This window comes from Dermacentor albipictus, chromosome 8 (genome assembly GCF_038994185.2).
Source record: "Dermacentor albipictus isolate Rhodes 1998 colony chromosome 8, USDA_Dalb.pri_finalv2, whole genome shotgun sequence".
NCBI lineage: Eukaryota > Metazoa > Arthropoda > Arachnida > Ixodida > Ixodidae > Dermacentor > Dermacentor albipictus.
In genome coordinates this window covers 135,163,830-135,187,019 of record NC_091828.1, presented here as the reverse complement: position 1 = coordinate 135,187,019, position 23,190 = coordinate 135,163,830, and the positions used below count along the sequence as shown (strand labels likewise).

At 42.0% G+C, this 23,190-nt stretch overlaps 2 protein-coding genes across 18 annotated transcripts in view; one reads left to right on the top strand and one right to left on the bottom strand.

The window, feature by feature from the left end:
* Nucleotides 1-1,635: 1,635 nt before the first annotated feature.
* SmF (small ribonucleoprotein particle protein SmF) lies at nucleotides 1,636-2,176 on the top strand. The gene has a single exon (XM_070523018.1). It carries the CDS (start codon nucleotides 1,773-1,775, stop codon nucleotides 2,034-2,036), a length of 264 nt encoding a protein of 87 aa, XP_070379119.1. The 5' UTR covers nucleotides 1,636-1,772; the 3' UTR covers nucleotides 2,037-2,176.
* An 8,045-nt stretch (nucleotides 2,177-10,221) lies between these two features.
* LOC139049191 (uncharacterized) overlaps nucleotides 10,222-23,190 on the bottom strand; it is a 54,495-nt gene continuing 41,526 nt past the window's right edge. For 16 of the 17 annotated variants that reach the window (XR_011508176.1, XR_011508163.1, XR_011508172.1 and 13 more), the window contains one exon: nucleotides 10,937-15,105. The gene's annotated coding sequence lies outside the window, so the exon portion shown is untranslated. The other variant, XM_070524546.1, reaches the window with a different exon arrangement.

The following is a 23,190-nucleotide window of genomic DNA, read 5'->3' as shown; positions in this document are numbered from 1 at the left end:
GTTTAAATTGCTCACTTCTGAGGTAGCAGCGGAATCGAATTCTTCCCTATTGCGGAAAATCAGGTAATCATCAACGTAACGAAATATCTTCATAACGCTATCACATAAGGCTTTCTTAAGCAGCTGTCAACCTTACTCAGGTAAATATTGCTAAGAATAGGGGCAACCTTTGAGCCAATACAAATGCCTGATTTCTGCAGAAAAACGCCATCTCTCCACCCAATCAGCGTCGACTTCAAGTACATTGAAAGAATTTCTAAAAAAGCTCCCGTGGAAACACCGCATCTGTCAATAAAAGCCGGCTCTTGCACTTGTTCTTTAATGCACTCATTTACGGAATTTAGCAAACCGTCATGCGGCAAGGAATAATACAGGTCTTCGATATCCATACTAAAAGCTGTACAATCAACAGCATTTTCCTGTCTTAAATAATGAACTAGTGCCCGAGAATTACGCCAGCAAAAGGGGTCTGAAAAAACTATTGAAGTTAAGCAGTTCTGTAGGTAACTAGCTACACAGACTTGCCACGTCCCTTTCTCTGACACTATAGCGCGAAAAGGAATTTCTTGCTTATGGGTCTTCGCCGAGAAAAACAGTTCTAAGGTGAGGGATTTTGCTTTATTGACATTAGAGACTACCCTATCAAGAATATGTCCTGACAGGAGGTCAAAAACCGCACGTTGCTTAACTGCCGAAGGCTTAAGTTCTACTGGCTGTAAATTTTTTTCTATGGCTGAAATCGCCTTTCCTGAAAACATGTCATCTGGCATAATTACGAAAAAACCTTCCATGTCAGATATGGTCTAAGTTTATGCTCCACAAGGTAATTAACTAACGGGCGGACAGGGTCAGACGTCTTAAAATGAGAATTTGATTGTTTAATGCTAGCAATGCAATCTGAAATACAGCGCGAGCGTTCTTCTTCCGGGACGAACCTGGTTATGCAGCGCGGTATGCTTAAAACGTCAACGGGTCCCCTCTGTATCGCTTTTTGCTGCAGAGCTTCAATTTTTGGAAGCGACCGCTTACTGATGTGATTGTCTGTTAGTACCCCTTGCCTTTTTTCTAGTTTTTTTTCAGTGTTTGTTTCCGTTGATTGCCGGCGCGTACGTTCATCGATACGCAAGGTCATTTTCTCCCGACTGTATCGCTCTCTTCCCCTTCCCTTCTGCCTTTCCCATCATACAAGGTATCCGTCTTCCATCAATAAAATTTAGTTGACAGCGCTTGTGTCTCGTCCTTGTTACTCTGTGGATGCATGTATTAGCGCTGTTTCAATTTTCAAATCTATTATGCACGAACTCACCCAGAGAGAAGTTTTAATGAAATTGTGGGACAGAGTTACATTTGTCGTTAAACTGCCCAGTCATAATTTTTTGTAAATTGCGCCAATGCGCGAACACGTAGGTTTCCAATACCATCGCCAGATGACGACACTAACTTAATAATTTCTTGGCAACCTTATAAAGGTCACGAAAGAATCACTTTATTCGTTCCTATAGCACTAATAAAATTTTAGTAAATGTGTAACAGGACATCGGAAACACCCAACGTTACTTAGATAGCAGGAAACACCTAAGCACGACCCAGTAGGTCGTGCACCTAAGCATGCTTTTGAGAAGCCAGCTAATTTATCCAATCCAATCCAGAGCCAAGCGTCGGCGTCATTTTGTCCAAAAAGCGTGGAACTGGCGTTATTTGTGCGTTGCCGCTACATCGGCTGCGTCGTCAAGTTTCTTGTCTATACCGAAGGCACCGACGGATCGTGTGCGATGGCATCATTGCCGCTTAACCCGAAGCCGTTCCTCAACAGCCTGACCGGCAAGCCTGTGATGGTGAAGCTGAAGTGGGGTATGGAGTACAAGGGCTACTTGGTGTCAGTGGACGGCTACATGAACCTGCAGCTCGCGAACACCGAGGAGTACATCGACGGCAACTGCACCGGCAATCTGGGCGAGGTACTGCTCCGATGCAACAACGTCCTTTACGTCAGGGGCGTCGAGGAAGAGGAAGAAGACGGCGAGATGAAAGACTGAGCGACGTCCACATTCCCACCGAAGCGCAGCGACGCCTTCGCGCGCCCGAAGACGCGACGACCTTCATCGTGTACAGAAGTAGCTCGTACTCATTCTGTTCACCCACAATGTACCCATAAATGTTTCGTTTTCACTCCTTGCTCAGCCTAGCATCCGTCACTTATACCTCGTTATGCACTTAACGTAATGTGCGACGAGGGCTATGCCTGTTAAGTCGATGTATACCTCGCGTATTTAGTGGAATGTTTAAGTTAAAAGTGAGAGTTTTGAGTCTTTTCCAGTACGTATTTACGCGTAGGAGAGGCTTCGTCTCTTCCCGATGCTACCGCCGCTACTTTCTGGAATCTTAAATCTGAACGGCGCGTTGCATGCAGTCTGACGCTAATGACTACTCGTTGCTGAGCTAGCACTCGTCACGCCGACTAATCACTATGACCTTCACAATGTTGAGCGCTCAATGCCCAGCCGCAGTGGCTGCCTTGCGATGGGGGTCAAATGCAAAAGCGCCTGTGCGTTCCAGTACCCGTTAAAGCCCGTCTATGTGCCTTATAGTCGCAATCAGCCCATATTACAGTATCGCTCGTTGCCTGCGCATTGCTTACGAGCATTATAACCCATGATACAAGGTTGGTTGTTCTAAGCCTGAGCTGTTGCCCTTCAAGGCATTTCTGTGTAACGCAACCAATAGATGGAGGCAGAGAAGGAACAAGACACATTGTGTGTGTGTTTGTTGTTGGCGTCCCTTGATCTGTGAGCAACAGGCCTGTTATGGGAGCTTAGTGGCTGTAGCGTTGCGCTGCTGAGTTTGAGGTGACGGGTTCGAACCCAGCCGCGGCGGCCACATTTTGATGAAATCGAAGTTGTTCATACACTTCAATTTAGGTGCACATTAAAAAAACCCCAGATGGTCAAAATCGACCTGGGGTCCTCTACCATGGTGTGCCTCAGAATAAGACTGTTGTTTTGGCACATAATACCCCTGAATTTTTTCTGTGCAACAGTTAATTGTGACAGGGTAATGCCTAAAGATAGTGTGGCATGACTTCATGTCAGGTCAACTGCAGCAAACATGAGGTGCCGTTCCCCACTATTGACCATGTGGACACATCACCAGGCAATATTTTTCATCACATAGTGCCAACATCATGTACATGCAGACATTCTTGCTGTAGCAGGTGAACAATGTGGCCTTAATTGTGGAAGGTGCTCTGTTTCTGTCACTTTGTGTTCTGTTGTAAGATTCAGCACACTCTATAAATACCATGAGCCAGCTAGCCACATTAACTGCTTAGTTGAGGTAAGTAATCCAATTATGAAGTGACTATTTAGGTGAAAGAGAAGTGAGGATAGCAATCGGGGAGAATCAAGGAACTTCAATTCCTAATGACACAATGGCAACAAAGAATGGAGCAAAGAAAAGTATATACCCAGCTGGGCTGCGACTTTGTAGCGATGCGTTTTCCAAGCGATGCTTGGCCACAGGCGGAGCATCGAACGAGGCCACTCAAGAACGCGAAAAGGCATTAGCATTGAAAAAGGCATTGCTACAAAATACCGGCCCTAAAATCCTGCAACACATTTTTTTTTTTTTTGATGGAGATAGCATACATACAAAGAAGGTGGCAAGGAACATTATAGACATATTGTATGGCATAGCAAAAAAAATTGCAGGAAATTATGCTTACAGGTATACATACACATCTCAAAAAAGAAAAAGAAGCGAATATATGCCATAACATTCACCCTTTCTTTTTCGAATGTTATACTGTTAGGTCTGACGCGAAACACTCTTCGTCTATATATATACATATATATATATATATATATATATATATATTTATTTATTGACATCATACTGCAGGCCGTGTGGCCCAAGCAGGAGGGGCATGGTAACAAATAAAAGAACACGTATAAAAGGCAGAATTGCAAAAATATGAAATTCAAGAAATGAAACAACATAACACGAAACAGCAATGTTAGGTTAGGAAATACTAATAATATGAGTTTGAATTGATTCAGGTGAGTTCAGATGATGGAAAGGGATGAGGTTCCATTTTTCTATGGTTCGAGGAAAGAATGAAAATTTAAAGAGGTTTGTCCTGGCAATGTAAGGGGAGAGAGCGAGAGGGTGGGAATGACGGGTTTTCCTGGAGGTGGAAAGTGTTATGTATGGACAAGGATGTAAAGAAAATTTACGGTTTATCAAACAGTAAAGGAACTGCAGGCGTACTATTTTCCGCCTCGTTTGAAGGGCGTGAAAACCATTTGTCCGCAGTAATTCAGAAACAGACTCTTCTCGGCCGTATGTGGAAAAAATAAAATCTATGGCTCTTCTCTGTATCCTTTCAAGGGCGTTAATGTTGATTTTGGTAAACAGGTCCCAAATAAAGCACGAGTATTCCAATTTGGGTCGAATAAATGTGGTGTAGGCTAAGGATTTTACTTCACGGTATGCATGTTTAAGCTTATGGCGAAGTAGACATAGCTTTCTGAAAGCAGCGGAGGCGGTAGCAGCAATATGGCTATTCCAATTTAGGTTGTTAGTAATTGTAATTCCAAGATACTTGTACTCGCTCACTTTGGCCAAGGGATCTTGGCCAATAGAATAAGAAAATTTTAGGGGTAGTTTTTTGTTTGTTATATGTAGAAGCACAGATTTATCTGGGTTAAGTTTCATTCCCCACTTGTTGCTTCACTCAAGAATGTTGATTAAGGCTAAATGGAGATTGTTGATCATGAACTGTATTAATATCATTAAATATGATACAATCGTCTGCGAACAGACGAATATTGACAGGGGCCTCTATTACATCAACTATGTGTTTACAATAAATATGAAATAGTAGTGGGCCAAGGACGCTGCCTTGAGGCACGCCAGAGGTTACTGAAAGAGAATCGGACGGCTGCCAATCAATCACTACGTAGTGTTTTCGACGCGTCAAGTAAGCTGAAACCCAGGACAGGATAAAGGCAGGAAGACCAAGGAATTCTAATTTACAAATTAATTTGTCGTGAGGAACTACATCAAATGCTTCTTGAAAATCCAAAAATGGCCAGCCTTGTCAAGGACAGAAGCAAACAAGTGAATGACTGTGCCTAATTGGGTGACTGTCGAGAGCCCCTTCCTGAAGCCATGTTGGAAAGGAGATAAAATGTTACGCTTGTTTAAGAAATCATTAAAGTAGTCAGCAACAATGTGTTCAATTAATTTACAAGAAGAGGATAATATGGAAATCGGACGGAAATTTAGGACTGAGCTTGGGTCACCTTGTTTCAATATAGGGACAACACGTGCTACTTTCCAATCGAGTGGAAGTACCGCGGAATGTAGAGAGGCCTGAAAGATTACTACAAGGAATTTACTTAAATGTTCCGCATAACGCCGAAGGAAGGTGTTGGGAATGCCGTCTGGACCAACAGATGATTTTACTTTTAACCGAAGGAGCATGTTAAGTACACCTTCATGAGAAATGTTAACGTCAGAAGAGCAGGACGGTGAAGTTTGGAAAGAGGGTTCAGTTGGTGGTGAGAAGACACTGTGGAAGTGGTCATTTAAAAGGTTAGCAACAGCCTTGGGATCAGTTATTGGAATGCTATCATGGATAATGTTCGTTATGGATTTATTCCATTCCTTAATAAAGTTCCAGAACTTCTGGGGATGTCCTTAATAAAATTTGGTAAAGTGTTGCTGAAATAAAATTTTTTTGCTTCTGCAATGGCCTCTGAAAGGGCGACACGAACACTGGTTAAATTGTCAGTAGCTGGGCCTTTCTTTCTTAGGCGTTTGGCTTTACGTTTTAATTGAATAGTGCGTCTATTTATCCATGGTGTATGTTTAGCTGGCTTTTTAAGTTTGTTAGGTATAAATTGATCAATGCAGAATAAACACATTGCTTTAAACTTTTCCCAAAGCTGCAGAACGTCATTCTGGCAAAATTCAGAAAGACAAGAATCCAGATAATCTGTTATCCGCACATTATCAGCCTGCACAAAATTTTTCACAATTGTAAGCGCATGCGTGCCATGCGCGCGGGTAACATTCAAGGAGAATGATATAACAAGAAGAGCATGGTCAGAAAGCCCAGGTTCGATAGATACAGAATAATCAGAAAAGGAGCGTTCAAGAAAGACAAGGTCAAGGAGCGAACCAGGACCATTACCAAATCTGGTAGGTTCACGAACTACTTGTACAAGGTTGTGGTCGAGCATCATATCAAAAAGCACATTTGCGTCGGTAACAGAACCGGCACTTGACATAATACGATCCCAGTCAATGCCCGGCAAGTTAAGATCCCCAACCACTAAAAGCTTATTTCTATTGAACTGTGCCATCTGTTCACTTATCGTAAATAAATAATCGGGGGAAGAGTCAGGTGGTCGTACACCGCACACAAAATAAAAACATGACCATAAATATTCAGTTTTACGAACAGACTTTCGGCGTTGCTTGACTCTGATAACAAAATGGCCTCCACGGACGACTTTACAATAACAGCTACCCCACCACCCCTAGAAGTCCTGTCTCTATGAATTATTTTGTAGGCAGGCGGGATTATGTCCTTGTCGCTGATTGCGCTATATATGTGTGTGTGTGTGTATATATATACATATATATATATATGTGACATGTATATGGAACATGGATATATATAGAACAAACAAGCTGTTCTATCAAGGATCGATTCAACGATATCAATGATCGATTTGCACACAAGTTAATGGAAGCTTTCTCATAACAGAAAGCATGTGTTAATGACATCTGTAATATGCAACAATGAACAAAAGTTCACAGAAGTGCTGTGATTTGGTTCTTTTTATTCATAGCAGAGATGACTGTGATGTCTATTAAGTGCAGTTCGGTCGACACACCTTCTTTGCTTTTTATGTTTACGCTGTCTCCTCTACGATTGCGAATTAGCATTTGTCTTCGTCTGCCTTCTTTTTTTCAGTCTGATGTGTGCACTTGTTAAACCTACAAATGAACCAACTAGCCTGGCAACACATCCTAAAAAGCTAAGAATGGTACAAACCAAATTTGGCGAAGCTTTTTGCATTTGAAACAAAAACTTTAAATCTAGTGACTGTTGGTTTAAACTTTTTGATTTAGGTCGTCAATTTTTTATTAAACAGTGGCAAAAATGGAAAACTTTCAGGAAATGAAACTATCCAGCTTACAGCTCTGTAACTTAGCAATTAAAAACGATATCTCAATTATGTGAATCGCATGTAATACTGCATCTAAAGCGGACAAAGCTGATGAGTTACACATCAATCTCAAGAACTTAGTAATATGAAAATACAGCTTTTGCAGAACCCTTGTACACAATGTAGCAAATTCACGCAAGATATAAGATGACATACCAAATTTGCCCGCTTCCAATGACCTAGTGGATGCCATTCACAGAGCTGCGATATCTGTTTTTGATGCAGAGCTATGAATTTGTAAACTTAGTGCTTCTATTTATTTTTCAAACTTTCAAATTTCTTGAAAATGTTATAAACAAAATTCAGGCCCTAAATCGGAATTCCACACCCAACAGTCAGTAGAATTTAACTTTCTCTCTAAAATGCAACAAATTTCATTAAAATTGGTCCAGGAGTTATCTCAGAAAAACCTTTTTGCATTCTACATGTATTTGAATAGGCCGCGTCGGTGTTGAGCCTGAGCTAAAGCTTCCTCTTTATAGAGGAAGGGGACGAAGAGTTTCACTAGGGGTGGTAACTCATTTTGTTAGGTGCTTGACCGATGCGGCACTGGAGACTATTATGCCGTGTCTTTCCCTTTTTGTCATGGTATGCAGGCTATGCACATATACAATGGGTTTCTATTCAAACAATTTATGTTGTTTGGCATGTTCTGCTTGTACCACGACTCTTAGTAACAGCCTTTTTCAGGGGTTTGTCTTTGTTTGTAGGATTTCAATTTCATAAAAAGCAATATTCTGGTCGGCATTTTAAAATGTTGGGTGATGTCACCATAATTTAAGGAAGGTTCCGACATCATTCTCATGTTGCCAGCTTCTTTGGTTTACATTTTTTGTCTCCCTGATGCAAGTCGCTGAGCAGTTGGTGCCGAAGTGAAACTTCCTCCCTTGCTCTTATTATCATGATCATTATCAGCCTGGTTACGCCCACTGCAGGGCAAAGGCCTCTCCCATACTTCTCCAACAACCCCGGTCATGTACTAATTGTGGCCATGTCGTCCCTGCAAACTTCTTAACCTCATCCGCCCACCTAACTTTCTGCTGCCCCCTGCTATGCTTCCCTTTCCTTGGAATCCAGTCCATAACCCTTAATGACCATGTCATCTTCCCTCCTCATTACATGTCCTGCCCATGCCCATTTCTTTTTCTTGATTTCAACTAAGATGTCATTAACTCGGGTTTGTTCCCTCACCCAATCTGCTCTTTTCTTATCCCTTAGCATTACACCCATCAATCTTCTTTCCATAGCTCGTTGCGTCGTCCTCAATTTAAGCAGAACCCTTTTTGTAAGTCTCCAGGTTTCTGTCCCGCAGGTGAGTACTGCTTTTATTATCAAGGACACTTAAAATGCTGCACCCCACCACGTACCATCCATCGTTTAACCCCTTAAGGAAAGAGCCAAGTTGCCTCTGAAATGTTGTTTTAATGGAGTCACTATTTGGCTGGATACATCATTAAATTATTATTTAATTAGCCCAATCAGTCAGACAATCCTGTCATAATGTTTAGCTTCCAGATTAGTACCACACTGTAATAGACCGATGTGTTCTAATACGTGCAAGTGCAGCTGGGGTTCACTTGTTATTAACCCCATAACACCCAGCATATTTTGCAACAGATAGACTATACGTGTTCTCATCTTGAAGCTTCATTAGGATTTGGCACTGGGGAAAGCTATAGCATTGGAAGGATGCTGAACGTTTCCACCAATTTGAAATTTATTCACTTTTGCAGGCAACACAATGTATTGCCTACGAGCCTAGACTAAAACAGAAGGTAGTCTCTTGATTGAGTCTTGATCACGTAGGGCAAAACAGCAACACTGGCTCCGTAGGAACGCAAAAATGACTGCAATATTGCATAAATATCAGTCATATGTATCAGCCATGCAAACACATGACAGTGTTCCTGCCTTTCATCATAAGTGCTGTAGGACGCACATGTGACATATTATACTTCAGGTTCTGAATATGGTCCTGCATATTAGATAGTACATACCAAATATTTCATGTAAGTTGAACAATATTATGTCGCCTTGTACATATATATGTCGCCTTGAAAAAACACAAGTCCACATGTCGAAATGTTGGCTCCCCCTTTTACACCGTGTTCACTTTTTGCTCACCACCTTAAAAAATCTTAGGCGATTAAGGCCAACGGTATACTATTTTAGTCATACTGAGTTACCGAGGGTATTTTTTGAACTGTGCTTAATTAACCAAAATAAACGTATAGGGGGTTCCAGCAACTATAGACGCAAGCACAAGTAAAAGGAACGGACCAGACAACGCTGGCATATATGTGTGAGTGAACCTTCGGTCCATATCAATGACAAAGAACTTCAATTTTTAAATCTATCATGTTAATACAAGTGTTGTTGCCCTTGCCGGGAAGGTGTGTGTGTGTGTGTGCGCGTGCGTGTGTGTGTCAATCTTTGACTATAAACCTTGTTATTGTTTTTGGTTTTCTACGCATGACTGGCAGAAGATTTGTGGAATGTATTCACAATAAACTTCAGTTGTATCCAGCATTATCCTATCTGTTCCTTTTACTTGTGCTCATGTCCGCACTTGCTGGAACCCCCTATACATTCACCATGCACCAACTGGCCCAACAAACCACACTACTAGCTCAAATAAATTGTGCAAGTTTTTTTAAGTTATTTGTTTTATTGTGTAAATGGGATTGCACGGTGTTAGAGCATGCTGTTGAGAAGTTATTTTCATGACACCATCTTTTATGCGGTTCTAAAATTTCCAGGCTTTGAAGAAATACAATAAAATATGAAAGAAATGATGTCACTATGTGCTTGCGCATCTGGTATGCCGCATTCTCAATGATATTTCTGAAGAACAAGGGCCACATATTATTTTGAAAAGAAATGGGCCCCAGCATTCAGACAGCCACATCAGCATGATCCAAGATCATAATTGTAGCCAATACTGAAAGCGAATTAAAATACGCTTGTTGGTTACTTTTATGATGTGCTTGCAGGCTTTGCCCTTTGAAAAGAGCGCTGTATAACAGATGCGCAAGTGCACAGGGAGGTAATCTTTTTTTTTTATATTTCACTGGCTTTTTTCAGAGACTGGAAAAATTATTACATTAAAGACAGCATCATGAAAATAACATCAATAAGTGTTACTACGCTGTACAACTTTTACAATCATGTTTATACCTTAAAGGAAATGTAGTCGAACAAGGATACAAAGACCTCCATTATGCAAAATATGTTCACTATAGCAGCAGTTCATTATAATTATACTTGCCCTAAAAACTAACAATAAAGAACTGAACAAGGTGCAGAAGAGATGCTTTATACCCAAAAATAAGGCACACTACACTTATTGATGGCTATCTATAATTGACACCTTTATAATGTCGACCTGATAATGGCACACTCTATAAGTTTGTCAAGTTGGTGGTAATGTCATGGGTCAAGCCTCTGGAATATACAAGATGCTTGTGTGAAGCTATGACGATTAAGGCAGTCAATATAGAGATCACTGGAGGTCAATTTATGGAATCGGTAGTTTCCTGGTCATACTTGTTGTCATCTAGAGCATTCCACTTGTTGCGCCATTCTGAAATTGCTTCATCGAAGATCTTCTTGGAGACGTAGTCGTACTATAGTCAGCCGCAGCAGTCTTCCCATGTTAGCCCGCAGCTGACAAGGCCTGCATTGATCACATGTGTTCGCAAAGCTGAGCCAGAGAGAAACAAAAGCTAGACATTAAATCCAGGTGCTGTGTGCTGATTGGCTGCCTGTGACATACGCTATACAGCTAGCCATCTGCCTTTCTTCGGCTCACCAAGTCACGGCTGCACCGCACTTCATTCTGTTCGTTGTAACTGAACTGAGTGTAAGCAGACAGCTCTCTCATAGACTCTTTGCAAAACTTTGTGGGTGTTGATAAACTGTTCATAAGAGCTGAAAGTTCATTTTAAATGGGATCGTTATAAGTGGGCTCGAGTGTAGTCAAAACTTTGCATAACTGAACTTGACTGACTAGATAATCAAACTTCAAAAAATACTCTGAGTAACTCTCAATGGCCTAAAGTGAGCCACTTTGTTAAAAATTTGATTAAAGTTACATAGGACATCCAATATGTAGAGTATCAGCTAAATTCTCTGCACATCTAAGGCAGGATGCCATCTGCGAGTTGGCTGAATGAGGGCAAAACCATTTCAGGCTGTGAATGCAGCCTAGCATATAGTAAATATGTAGCTGGGTTAAATGCATTTACATATGGCAAAATGTTAATTTTTTTTTTAGGGCTGATGTAAATTGGCCCTGCCGTGTGGCCTCAATGCCAGTGCAAAGGCCGTCACCAAAATTGTGGTTGCATTTTCAAATATTGTATACACAGCAGTGACATGAATTGGTATATATTCTTGTGGGTTAATGGTTGTTAAAGGCTGAGCCAGGAGTTCATTGCAGTGAACATCGATCAATCTGTTAAAGTCGTCAGGTAAGCGACCACATTCATTAAATAAGCATTGACCTTGGAGCAGCCACTTCGTACCTCTTGTCCTGGTTAGATGTTCTTTTTTTTATTGATAGATGAAATTCATTCTTATACTCCTCCTCATCAACTGTGGACAATGATGGAATCAATATGAATCTACCGATCACAACTGATCAATCACTAAGGTAATTATTGAAATGCAAGTACATGCATAGGTATGTACATACATAAGATGAACTCCTGAAGCACATAGATTATTTAAAAGGACTGCCTGTTAGCAATTGCATGGAATTAAAGGAACAAATAATGGCATCATAAGGTTAAATAGCATGCACGATAAGAACACAGCAAATACAGATAAACAACAATGCGCCACAGGAATGAAAAGCATAAGTACATATATACATGGCAAAAAAATATGAACATTAGGATAAACATAGCAAACACAGCAGTAGAAAATGTTCTTTTAATGAAAAACTAGTTTGGGAACTTACAATGCATGAAAGAAGCTGGATGAAATCATAACTACCTTGCTGAAGGGCACCCAGTGGTAAATCTTGGTCCAATGCTTGGCTTTGGCAATTTAACAATCAGAGACGGTATTCTCGGCATATTACTTTTGAGGATACAATGACTTCTGCAAGATTTTGTGTGACTGATGTCGATCATGGCCAAAGCTCAGAGTACGGACTTAAATTATTTACTGCTACCTCTTGCTGTGCTGTCACGAAAGACAATTGCTATGCAAAAGAAGACAACAACATTTCTTATGCAGGCACAGATGATATTGCGATCATTTATAGTCGCTGCCACTAATTCTTCATATTGCATGCTAGCACACTTGTTTGCTGCTGATATATTGACATTCATTGCGGGTATTGAATTACTTTACCATTTTTTTATCGGCCCTTGCCACTTTGTACACTTCTAGTACATATAAGGTTCGCATTGTCAATATGTCAAGTCAAGTGAAGAAGGATTCTGACACAGCCACACAGCCATTCTGACACACAAGGCGAGATTAATGTCGGCAGGGTACCTGGTCTCACTTTTGATGGCTGTGTCAGAATCCTTGTTTAGAAAGTACACAAAAAGGAAAACCGTGGAAACCGCGGACGACAATGATTCTTCAAAAAGAAAAAAGGTCGTAGTGATGCCATATTTGCATGGCTTGTCTCATAATCTTAAGACGGTGGCCACTAGGAATGGCGGCACGCTCGTGTTTTCGGCGCCGAGCAAACTTGCTCGGCGCCGAGAGCAAACCAGATTTTTTCACAAAGACTGTGCATCTTCAGTTGTGTATCGCATACCTCTATCATGCGGACTGTCCTACATCGGCCAGACAGGTCGTTGCATTAATGACCGCATGCGTGAGCATTGCTATTTGCTACCTACAGGCACAGGAGGGAACTTGCCATTGCATTGCAAAAAGCACGAATGCCGACCAGTTTTTGATAGTGTATCGAGAGTATCACGGATATGAACCTTCGGTTCATATCAATGATAAAGAACTGCAATTTCTAAATTTATCATGTTAATCCACGTGTTGTTGCCTTTGCAGGGAAGGGGTGTGACTATGATTTTGTGTACATGTAGAACTTCTGTTGATAATTAATTACATACCTTGTTATTGTTCTTGGTTGTATGCGCATGCGTGGCGGAGATTTGTGGAATGTTTTCACAATAAACTTCAATTGTAAGTCCAGCATTGTCCTGTCTGTTTCTACTTCTTGAGCTCGCGTTCATACTTGCTGGAAACCATTATACGTTCAATTTCACAGCCTGAGTCCTCTCGGTGGTATAATCTTCCTTTGTCTAGTCGTCGCATACTTGGCTATCATTAATACTGCTTCGCCTTTCTGGCGAAACTGCAGCCTCTCTCTCTCTCTCTCTGTTTTTGTCTGTGAGTCTGAGTAGAAGTGCTGCTGCACATGACTTCTGTTGGTTCTGATTTCGAGTGAATCCGGTTTCACCTCATTTCAGTTACTGTGTGAATAATACAGTGTTCCCCAACTATCCTGAACCAAGAATTAAAAAAAGAGCAGTTGCGTTACTCGAAGAAAAAAAGTGCATATTGTTTCCAGTACAATGGAGTAGCCACCACAAATTATTTCGTTACTGAGATTTAATTCCATAATTGCAATTGATTATCTAACTAGGCAGTCGGCGGCAAGCCGCTTTGTCAATCTACACTCTGTTTTCATTCTTGGCAGGCCGGACTGGTGTATTGCTGAACAGGATTGCAGCATTACTGCTGCTGAATGCAAGCCTCTGGAGTGCTCTATCGCGCATGCATACACCTGGACGGCTGTCTCATCTACCGGCAATCCACCACCGGCGAGCCTGGGTGCTATCACCTCGACTGATGATCACGTGGTACCTCACGCTGACTATATAGAGCCTGGCATTCTCAACTGGTTGCAGTCGGTGGTGGCAAGCCGCTTCGTCAATCCAAACTCTGTTTTCATTCTTGGCAGGCGAGTTCTCTGCCATCCATACTCATACATACCTATAGTGTTGTGCCGCTGACTGCAACAATGTCTTCTGCTTGTTCTGCCTGCACCACTATTTTGGAAGGGAAGTTTTTGTCTTGTTTTGATTGCAAGGGGAGTTATCACCTTGGAAAGAACTGTTCCTCAGTAAATGAGAGCGCATACACAAAGATGTAAGTTACGAAGTGTGAGACTTGGACTTGTCCGTCTTGCAAACATGTTGAAAACAGTCAGCCAGACACACGCTCAAACCGTGATGGCGTTTCATTTGCCAATCACTTTTCTGCAGTAAATGCTAAACTAGGTCAACTGACGACAACGGTTGTGGAACTTGCTACTAAGGTAGAAGAACTGCTTACGTTTAAAGCTACGGGGGAAAAGACGACTGAAAAAGTCAGTGAAATTCAGTCTTCAATTGAATTTCTGTCTAATAAGTATGATACCGTGATTTCCACCATGGAAGCTAATCAAGCGGAGATGACCCACCTACACGCTCAAGTGGCGTCATTGTCTTCAACTGCTGTCACTCAGACTGACTTGCTAGACAAACTGAGGCGCAAAGTAAATGATCTAGAACAGTATATGAGTAGGTAGTGCAATTTTGAATTGCATGGTCTACCGATCACGCCTAATGAGAATTCGAGGTCTTTTATGGGTGAGTTGGCCCAGCCATTAAAGATACCAGACTTTACACCTAATATGATCACTACTATACATCGCCTGCCTAGTAGAACAGATTCCATTCTGCCCACACTAGCCCATACTTGCGATGTTGCAACAAAAGACAAATGGCTTAGAGCAAGAGGGGGTCTTCCAGGCTTGGTTCAAGCAGGGTCTTTGCCGCGGCTTTATTTCAATTAGAATCCGACGCGCCACAACAAGGAACTGTCAGGACTGGCTCGTCTGAAAGGGAAGGAAAAGAGCTTCATTTGGACAAGGAAGTTCATTTGGGCAAGGAATGGCAAGATTTTCATCAAGAAATGTGAGGGCGCATCCCTCATCCGTGTAGAGAAGGAGCCGGACCTGGATAAGATAAGCTAAGATGGCAGACACTGGCTCTCTGACTTGCAATAATTTTGTAGATGTTTTGAAGTTTTGCAATACTTGCAAAGGTGATGCTTTTCGTGCCACACATGTTAACATTCGCAGCCTTTGAAAACACTGGGACGAATTTTGTGCAATCACGGCATCTACTTGTTCTGACTATAATGCCTTTGTAATAACAGAAATTAATGTCACAGCAGACAGCCTGAAGCATTAAACGCTGCCAGGTTACAGGTTATATTCCTACACATGCCAAATAAAACAGGGTGGGGGAGTTGCAGTATTTGTTAGAGATACCTTGATCGTAACAAAGCTAAGTGTCAGCTTTCACCATGCTGAAGTTGTTGCCCCCCGACTAAACACGCCCACTTTGTCATTGGTTCTGTTCGCTGTTTATCGGCCTCCTTGTTTCAACAGTCAATTGTTCTTAGCCAAACTCGAACACACACTCTCAACTCAGTCACACAAAGATTACGTCTGTCTGATAGGCGACAACAATATCGATACACTACGCCCTGCAGTAGGCTTGGTCGCACATTACCTTGATTCGTTGTCCAAATGGGGACTGCAGACTACTGTTCAAAAAGCAGCGTGTGAAGAATACTTATCTAGCCGGCTTACCGCTTCCTGCATTAACCACATAAATATTCGTGCTCAAGCTTTGATCTTGCAATCTGCGGTTGTGAAAGCAAAACTTTCCGATCATTACTTTGTTTGTTGCTTGTTGACTTGGCAATCTAGCTTATCTGCTCCCCCCCCCCCCCGGCGGCCTGCAGTAAGAAGAAGTTTCCATCTGTGATTCAAAAACCTTTTATATGCTAATATCAAACTATGACTGGAACATGTTTTTAAAAAACGTTGCACCAGCCGACGATATCTACGACAGGCTTGCTCAGGTATTATTACACTGGCTTAAGAAGGCGGCTACATGCATCCTACTCATCAAACAGCATAACAAGGAAAATAAATGGATGACGTCAGAAATTCTGGCTGCATTAAAAGAAAAGGACCTTCTTTGGGTGCAAACTAAACATTATCCTGCCTATGAAGGGATGCGGTCAAAATTCAAGGAAGCCAGAAATAGGGCAAATGCGATGATTCACCGCGCCAAGTGAATGCACTTACGGAATGATTTTAAATCTGCTCGGACAGACACTAGATAAACATGGTCCTTAATGAATAACCTTAGAGGCACTAATAAGCACCGCAATTGTGAATGTGATTTCACTTTTTTTGGAACTGATGGCCGTAGTCTTACTAATGATTTTAATACTCCATTCTCTCGAGTGTTGGGTAATGCATCACCACTTCCACCATCATGTACTTTGCATAATAGTACATTAAAGTCTGCGCATTTGCCTTTGCTAGCCGAAGACAAACTTAAGTCACTTATCTTTAGCCTTAAGTGTAACAAATCACCAGGTATCGATGGCATTTATGTAAATGACCTGCGAGCCATCTTTGGTGTCATCAAGGATGTGTTGCTCTTGCTTTTTAACAATATCATTTCCAGTGGTACATTCCCATTGAATGTGAAAACTGCTGTAGTAATCCCACTTTATAAGGGAGGAGCACATAATAGAACAGAAAACTACCGCCCAATTTCAGTGTTGCCCTGCTTATCTCAAGTATTGGAAAAGCATTTATTACTGACAATGCCAAGTTTCTTGGATAAAACACAAAGTTTTATCCTCTTCCCAGTATGGTTTCATTCCCAGAAGAGGTACCCAATCGCTTCTTGAAGATCTCTCTGACGCGTTGAACTTGTCTTTCGAACGTAATCAGATCGTATGTGCCGTTCTCCTTGACGTCAGCAAAGCTTTCAATAGCATGAGTCATGGTATTCTGTTAACCAAGCTTTCAATATTAGGATATTGTGGCACATTTCTGACGTTCCTGGAGAACTTTCTGCATCACAGGTGCCAGCAGGTTTCACTAGGGCAGGCTAAGAGCGATTTCTTCGTAATAAAATCTGGTGTCCCCCAGGGCTCTATACTCAGTCCACTGTTATATAATATTTATGTGAATAACCTTGCTGATATGTTGCCTATTGGATTGTATCAGTATGCAGATGATACTGTCATTATAGCTTGATCAACAAACTTTATGCATGCTATTACTTCCTTACAAGCAATGAAGACTAAGCCTATGGACTAGTTTTTTGCTAACTTAATCAATATTAATACATGAAAGACAAAGCTTATTTGTTTTCACAATTCTCTGAAAAAACTAGACATCGATTACCCACTTATGCTACACAATTAAAAGTGTTCTCCATGTCTGTGTGAACCCTTGGGTTATGTGGCTTCTGTAAAATACCTCAGTTTGTACTTCGACAGGGATCTTTCCTGGAACTCCCACATAGATTACGTATGCAAACGACTTTGTGCGGTATCTTGTGTGCTATACAGTTTGAGATATTATATGCCCCTTTCTGTTCGAAAAGTTTTTGTACAGGTGTTGTGTTATAGTGTATTAAGGTACGGCATAACAGTTTATGGTTATTGCACAATTCGTTGGCAAACTAGGGCCAACTCTATTCTCCGTTCTATTCTAAAGAACATCAGCTATGATTTAAATTTTAATGACAAAAGTGACGTTTTCAAAACCGTATTTATGCCGGACTTTAATCAACTACTGCTGGAAACTGTTGTGCTAAAGCATTTCTGGGAAAGTAATTTCAAGGTCAAGTACGTTCCTGCATGTTGTTTGCAGCCTAAGAATCTTTACCTCGTACCCAGGCATTGTACAAGATATGGCAAGAGAATACGAGACTACTATGTTCCTGTATATTGTAACAAATTGTGTCAAACTGTCTTGCACGTTCAAACCAAATACAAATTAAAAAAGGCACTCAGGCAAATCGACAACTTGTCGCCTCAGGGAACTACTCGTTTCTTTTTTTGTGAAAAGTATGTTAATTGAATACATCTACATCTACATCTACATCTACATCTACAATACATCTACATCTACATCTACTTACATCTACTTAGGGCAGGTAGTGACTGCGGATCCGGATCACGAGACAGACATAATCAGAAGAATAAAAATGGGCTGGGGTGCGTTTGGCAGGCATTCTCAGATCATGAACAGCAGGTTGCCATTATCCCTCAAGATAAAAGTGTATAACGAAGTAGTTCTGCGGAAACCCGCAAGGTGGAGAGAAGTAATGAATAAAGGGAAAATGAGACATCCACCTGTTCGTAGCAATTGCTACAAAGGAAACCCATACGGGTTCCTCGAAAGAAAAGCCTCATAGTTGAAGAAAAATTCGTCCTGGTCCGGGACTCGAACCCGGGACCACCGCCTTTCCGGGGCAGCCGCTCTACCATCTGAGCTAACCAGGCGGCTAGCAGATGGCAGGGCGAAGTCGAATTTGTCGACAACACGAAGCAAAGGCAAGAGTTTGACGAAGTAGTTCTGCGGAAACCCGCAAGGTGGAGAGAAGTAATGAATAAAGGGAAAATGAGACATCCACCTGTTCGTAGCAATTGCTACAAAGGAAACCCATACGGGTTCCTCGAAACAGGTGGACGAACAGGTGGATGTCTCATTTTCCCTTTATTCATAAAAGTGTATAACAGCTGTGTCTTACCAGTACTCACCTACGGGGCAGAAACCTGGAGGCTTACGAAAAGGGTTCTACAAAAACTGAGGACGACGCAACGAGCTATGGAAAGAAGAATGATAGGTGTAACGTTAAGGGATAAGAAAAGAGCAGATTGGGTGAGGGAACAAACGCGAGTTAATGACATCTTAGTTGAAATCAAGAAAAAGAAATGGGCATGGGCAGGACATGTAATGAGGAGGGAAGATAACCGATGGTCATTAAGGGTTACGGACTGGATTCCAAGGGAAGGGAAGCGTAGCAGGGGACGGCAGAAAGTTAGGTGGGCGGATGAGATTAAGAAGTTTGCAGGGACGGCATGGCCACAATTAGTACATGACCGGGGTTGTTGGAGAAATATGGGAGAGGCCTTTGCCCTGCAGTGGGTGTAACCAGGCTGATGATGATGATGATGTTAATTGAATAACTGTTTGGTTCCGCTGCCTGCCAGGCACTGCGGCTCAAGCCCTATGTGGCTTTGGCAGGCCTGATATGTACACTGCTTTTTTGTAACTTTGTGGAATAAAGCATTTTTATTAATTATTTATTATCTAACTCGAGAAGTACTGTCCTTATTTTCAAAATGTGAATGAGGCATTTGCAGGCATCCCAAAATAACATCTAAATGCAGTGTTTTCAGCGACGTACTAATTGTGTACAATTTTTTCCGACTGGCAAAAAAACCTCACGAAGAATGAAAAATACCATGTGAGTGCGCTCCCGCCCACATCATAAAGCAGCGCCCTCAAAAAAACTGATTGAAAGCAACTTCGTTGCCTGTCGCAAACCTGGAGAGGCAGTGCATCACCTTGATAATGGTACACAAGGAGCACCAACAGCAGGTTTCACGGCTTCGAAGGTGTTCCTTACTCTCTACCTAACACTTATTATCCATCTCTCAAGGCCGACTGATCACATCGATAACAAAAGCCCCTTGATAACACAACCAAAGCGCCGCACTGACCTCACACGAAATTCGAAAAGCAATGTAATAGACGTAGAATGTCTAAAAATCCCAGCCTCGCTCGCAATGCATCAAAAAAGTGCGCATGAAGCTGTTTCGCGCCAGAAACTTGCTTCGATCGCACCAAAGCCAAATTAAAGTGCCATGCATTTATGTGTTGTGGTTGCTTTGCTCTCTATACTATGTGTGAAAGTGCTCCGTGTTGCTCTGTTGTCAAATTATGTGTTGCTGTGTCGTGACTTTGCTGTACTCAAAGTGCAAGATAGAACGGCAACTCTTTTTTTATTTTTTGCCTTTTCATGTGGATGTTTGTGGCAGACAAATGTGGTTTTCCAGAGCTCTGTGGCGGTGACAGAAACGTAAGTTTTTTGTACACACCCCGATACTTGCTACCATTCTTGATTTGCTGATATTTTAGCTTTAAATAGTAATTGGCTAGTTTTCTCTTTTTTTTCTTTTTCGTGTGTGCAGATGTGCTTCGTGTATATTTGGTTTTGCAGGATAGTCAGAGCCTCCTTTTGTGCCACGTGTTTCAGCATGTACAACCGTGTGGGACGTTAGGTCTTTACAGCCTTTAAATTGTAGTTTGAAAGTCGCAAGACTAGTAGGTATTAGTGGTTGCAGTTTGTGTGCATTGGTATCAGGAATATTGTGTTGGTACGACTGTGAGAGCGGGGCCACGTGTTTGAACATATGTGAACATGTGTTACACCTTAAGGCTGTGCGGCAATTATTGCTTCTAAAATATTGCTGATAATTACTTTGCAGCATTTTGAGGATTTAGATTCTGTGCATATCGGCCTTTGCTAGAAGGCACATGCTCTGAAAAGTTTGATGTTTGTATTAAAAAAAGCCAAGTGCAACACATGGCAAGAAAGACGGTAAAGCGTGCAGTGTGGGGGGGGGGGTTCCTCAAGGTAGAAGAGGGGACGGATGAGAATGGAGAGGAAATCGAGTCAATCGGAAGACAATGTGATGTCGATGCTAGGCTGAAGAAAATGGAGGCTTTCCAAGATGAGCTTGCCAAACAGGTCAAAAAGCTGAAAAATGAGCCAAATACGTATCGTGATGCTTGGAAGGTAGTTGAAAAAAAGACTTCAGACAGCTGAGGAAAAGCTGAACAGGGCCACCATCATGATCAAGGAAGGTTATGACAATGGAATGCAGCCTCCCGACATGACAGGAGAGAGCGTGTCAACAAAGCATGTGGAATGCGCACAACGTGGAGAGGAAGTAGCGGCAAAGAGATGCACCTACCTTGATGCGGCCACAAAGGGAAAGCAAGAACGCAGGGGTCAATGCACCTTGTCAAGTCCAAATCACACAGAAAAGGATGACAAACGGAGGCAGGGAGAGGCCTCGGCAGTAAGAAAGAGTGAAAGGGTGACTATCGCCGGCGGCTCAAACCTGGCTAGGTGCTCAGAGGCAATTGTGGATAGGATGAAAGGTGACAAAAGAGTGGCAGTAGGGATATTTCCAGGATGGACATTAGGCGCTGTCATGGAGTGAGCAAAAGCAAAGCTCGCGGAAAATGCTCACGGACGTAACCTTGTCGTAGTAGCAGGTGGGCTAAATGACATCCTAAACAGAAAAGGGACATGAATAGCCCAGCGCTTGGCAAAGTAGGTAGATGACTTACGCGAGCTGTCCCCTCAGGTGCAGATAGTAGTGTGCACGGTGCAGGAGCTGCCTGTACGTGACAGTAACGTACAAAGAGACGTAGTGGCTGCTAATGAGGCTATATGGATATTGAGCCAAGAGAAAGGTTTCGTGGTTGTAGAAGTAAACAGCGAAGTGAGAAGGTGTGGTGGTTTCCAATGAGATGGGATTCACTTCAATCACAGGCTTGAACAAGAAGTGGGCTGGTGACTTGCTCGCCATGCAGTTGCTTTTTAGGAGGGGGACCACAAGTGATCAGGAGGCCAGTGTAGGTAGCAATGAAGAAGGTCCCGTAGGGGAACCTCGAAATAGTGTCGCCATCAATATGAGAAAGAGGAGGAAAACAAGAGAGCTCGCCACGCAATAGACTACATAAACATGCAGGGCTGCAGAAGAAAGGAAAAGTGGGTGGAGATTGAGGAGCAGCTAAATAAAGAACAAATAGGGGTGTATGCGGTTACAGAAACGCACCTTAGAGACTCGGAAGAGCCACCAGTGATTCAGAATTATGTTTGGGAAGGGTGCAACAGAACTAAGTCGGACAGAAAGGGAGGGGGAGTCTGAATGCTCATCCATCAGGGAGCCAAATGGGAAAGAGTAAATTAAAAATGCCAAGAGCATCTTTGGTTATCACATACAATGAGTGGAAAAAAAACTTGGCTGGGTGTAACATATTTGTGGACCGGAAATAATCGCACTGAGAAGAACCAAGAGTTAGTGGAATGCATAAGTGCTGATATTAAGGGTTTCAGGAATGATGCCGAAACCATTCTATTAGGTCACATGAATGCCCACATACAGGATGTAGATGGCTACATTGACAACAACAGGAAGTCAATGCTTGAACTTTGTGAGCAACATAACCTCGTTATCATGAATACAGAGCTTAAGTGTGAGAGGCAGACCATGTGGAAAGTGGGAAAATGGCAATTGACCAATGATTACTGTCTGATGACAGAATGAATTCATAATAAGTTGAGAGAAATGGTCATTGACGTGGAAGGGTATAGCAGCATAGGAACTGACCATAAACGCATCATTTTGAAAATGGGATATGTTGTTGGGAAAGAGAGCAAGGAGCGCAAAATGGCCAGTCCAAACTTGAATTCTTATCAAATAACAAATATAGTCACAAGAGTCTAAGAACTTCGAAAGTGGCCAAGCAATGAGTGGGAATATAGTGAGATTCCAAGTGTAATAATGACAGAAATACGGAAACAGAAGCAACATCATCATCATGATTTTTATTTTCACCACTGGATACAAGGTGAAAAAGGGAGAGCCAGGAAAAAAAGCCAAAATTTCTCTGGCCTGACAAAGCTCCGGTCTCCCAGACAGGCGCGGTAGCTGCTGGTGTAGTTCATTGGAAAGGAACATGCTCATTGGAAAGGAAAAAAGAAACCGAAAAGCTGGTGGAACAGGGAGATACAAGAAGCGATCGCCGAACGACAGAATGCATCCCGAGAGCACAGGCAGGCAAAGAAGGCACAGTTGCCACAGGATGAAGTAGAGAGTAAACAGGAAGTACACCGGGAGAAAAAGTTTATGGTTCAAATACTGGTGCAAGCAAAGATAAAAGGTGAAAGTGAACGTTGGTTATCAGAAATATGTGAGAAAAAGAAGGCCGAACCTAGACTATCTTGGAATTATGTAAACTTATAAGGCAGGAAGTCTGGAAGAATACGACATATCCTACACGAAGATGGAAACA

Bases quoted from the DNA above. Each gene is read 5' to 3' on its own strand.
- SmF (XM_070523018.1), top strand. From the start codon at position 1,773: ATGGCATCATTGCCGCTTAACCCGAAGCCGTTCCTCAACAGCCTGACC.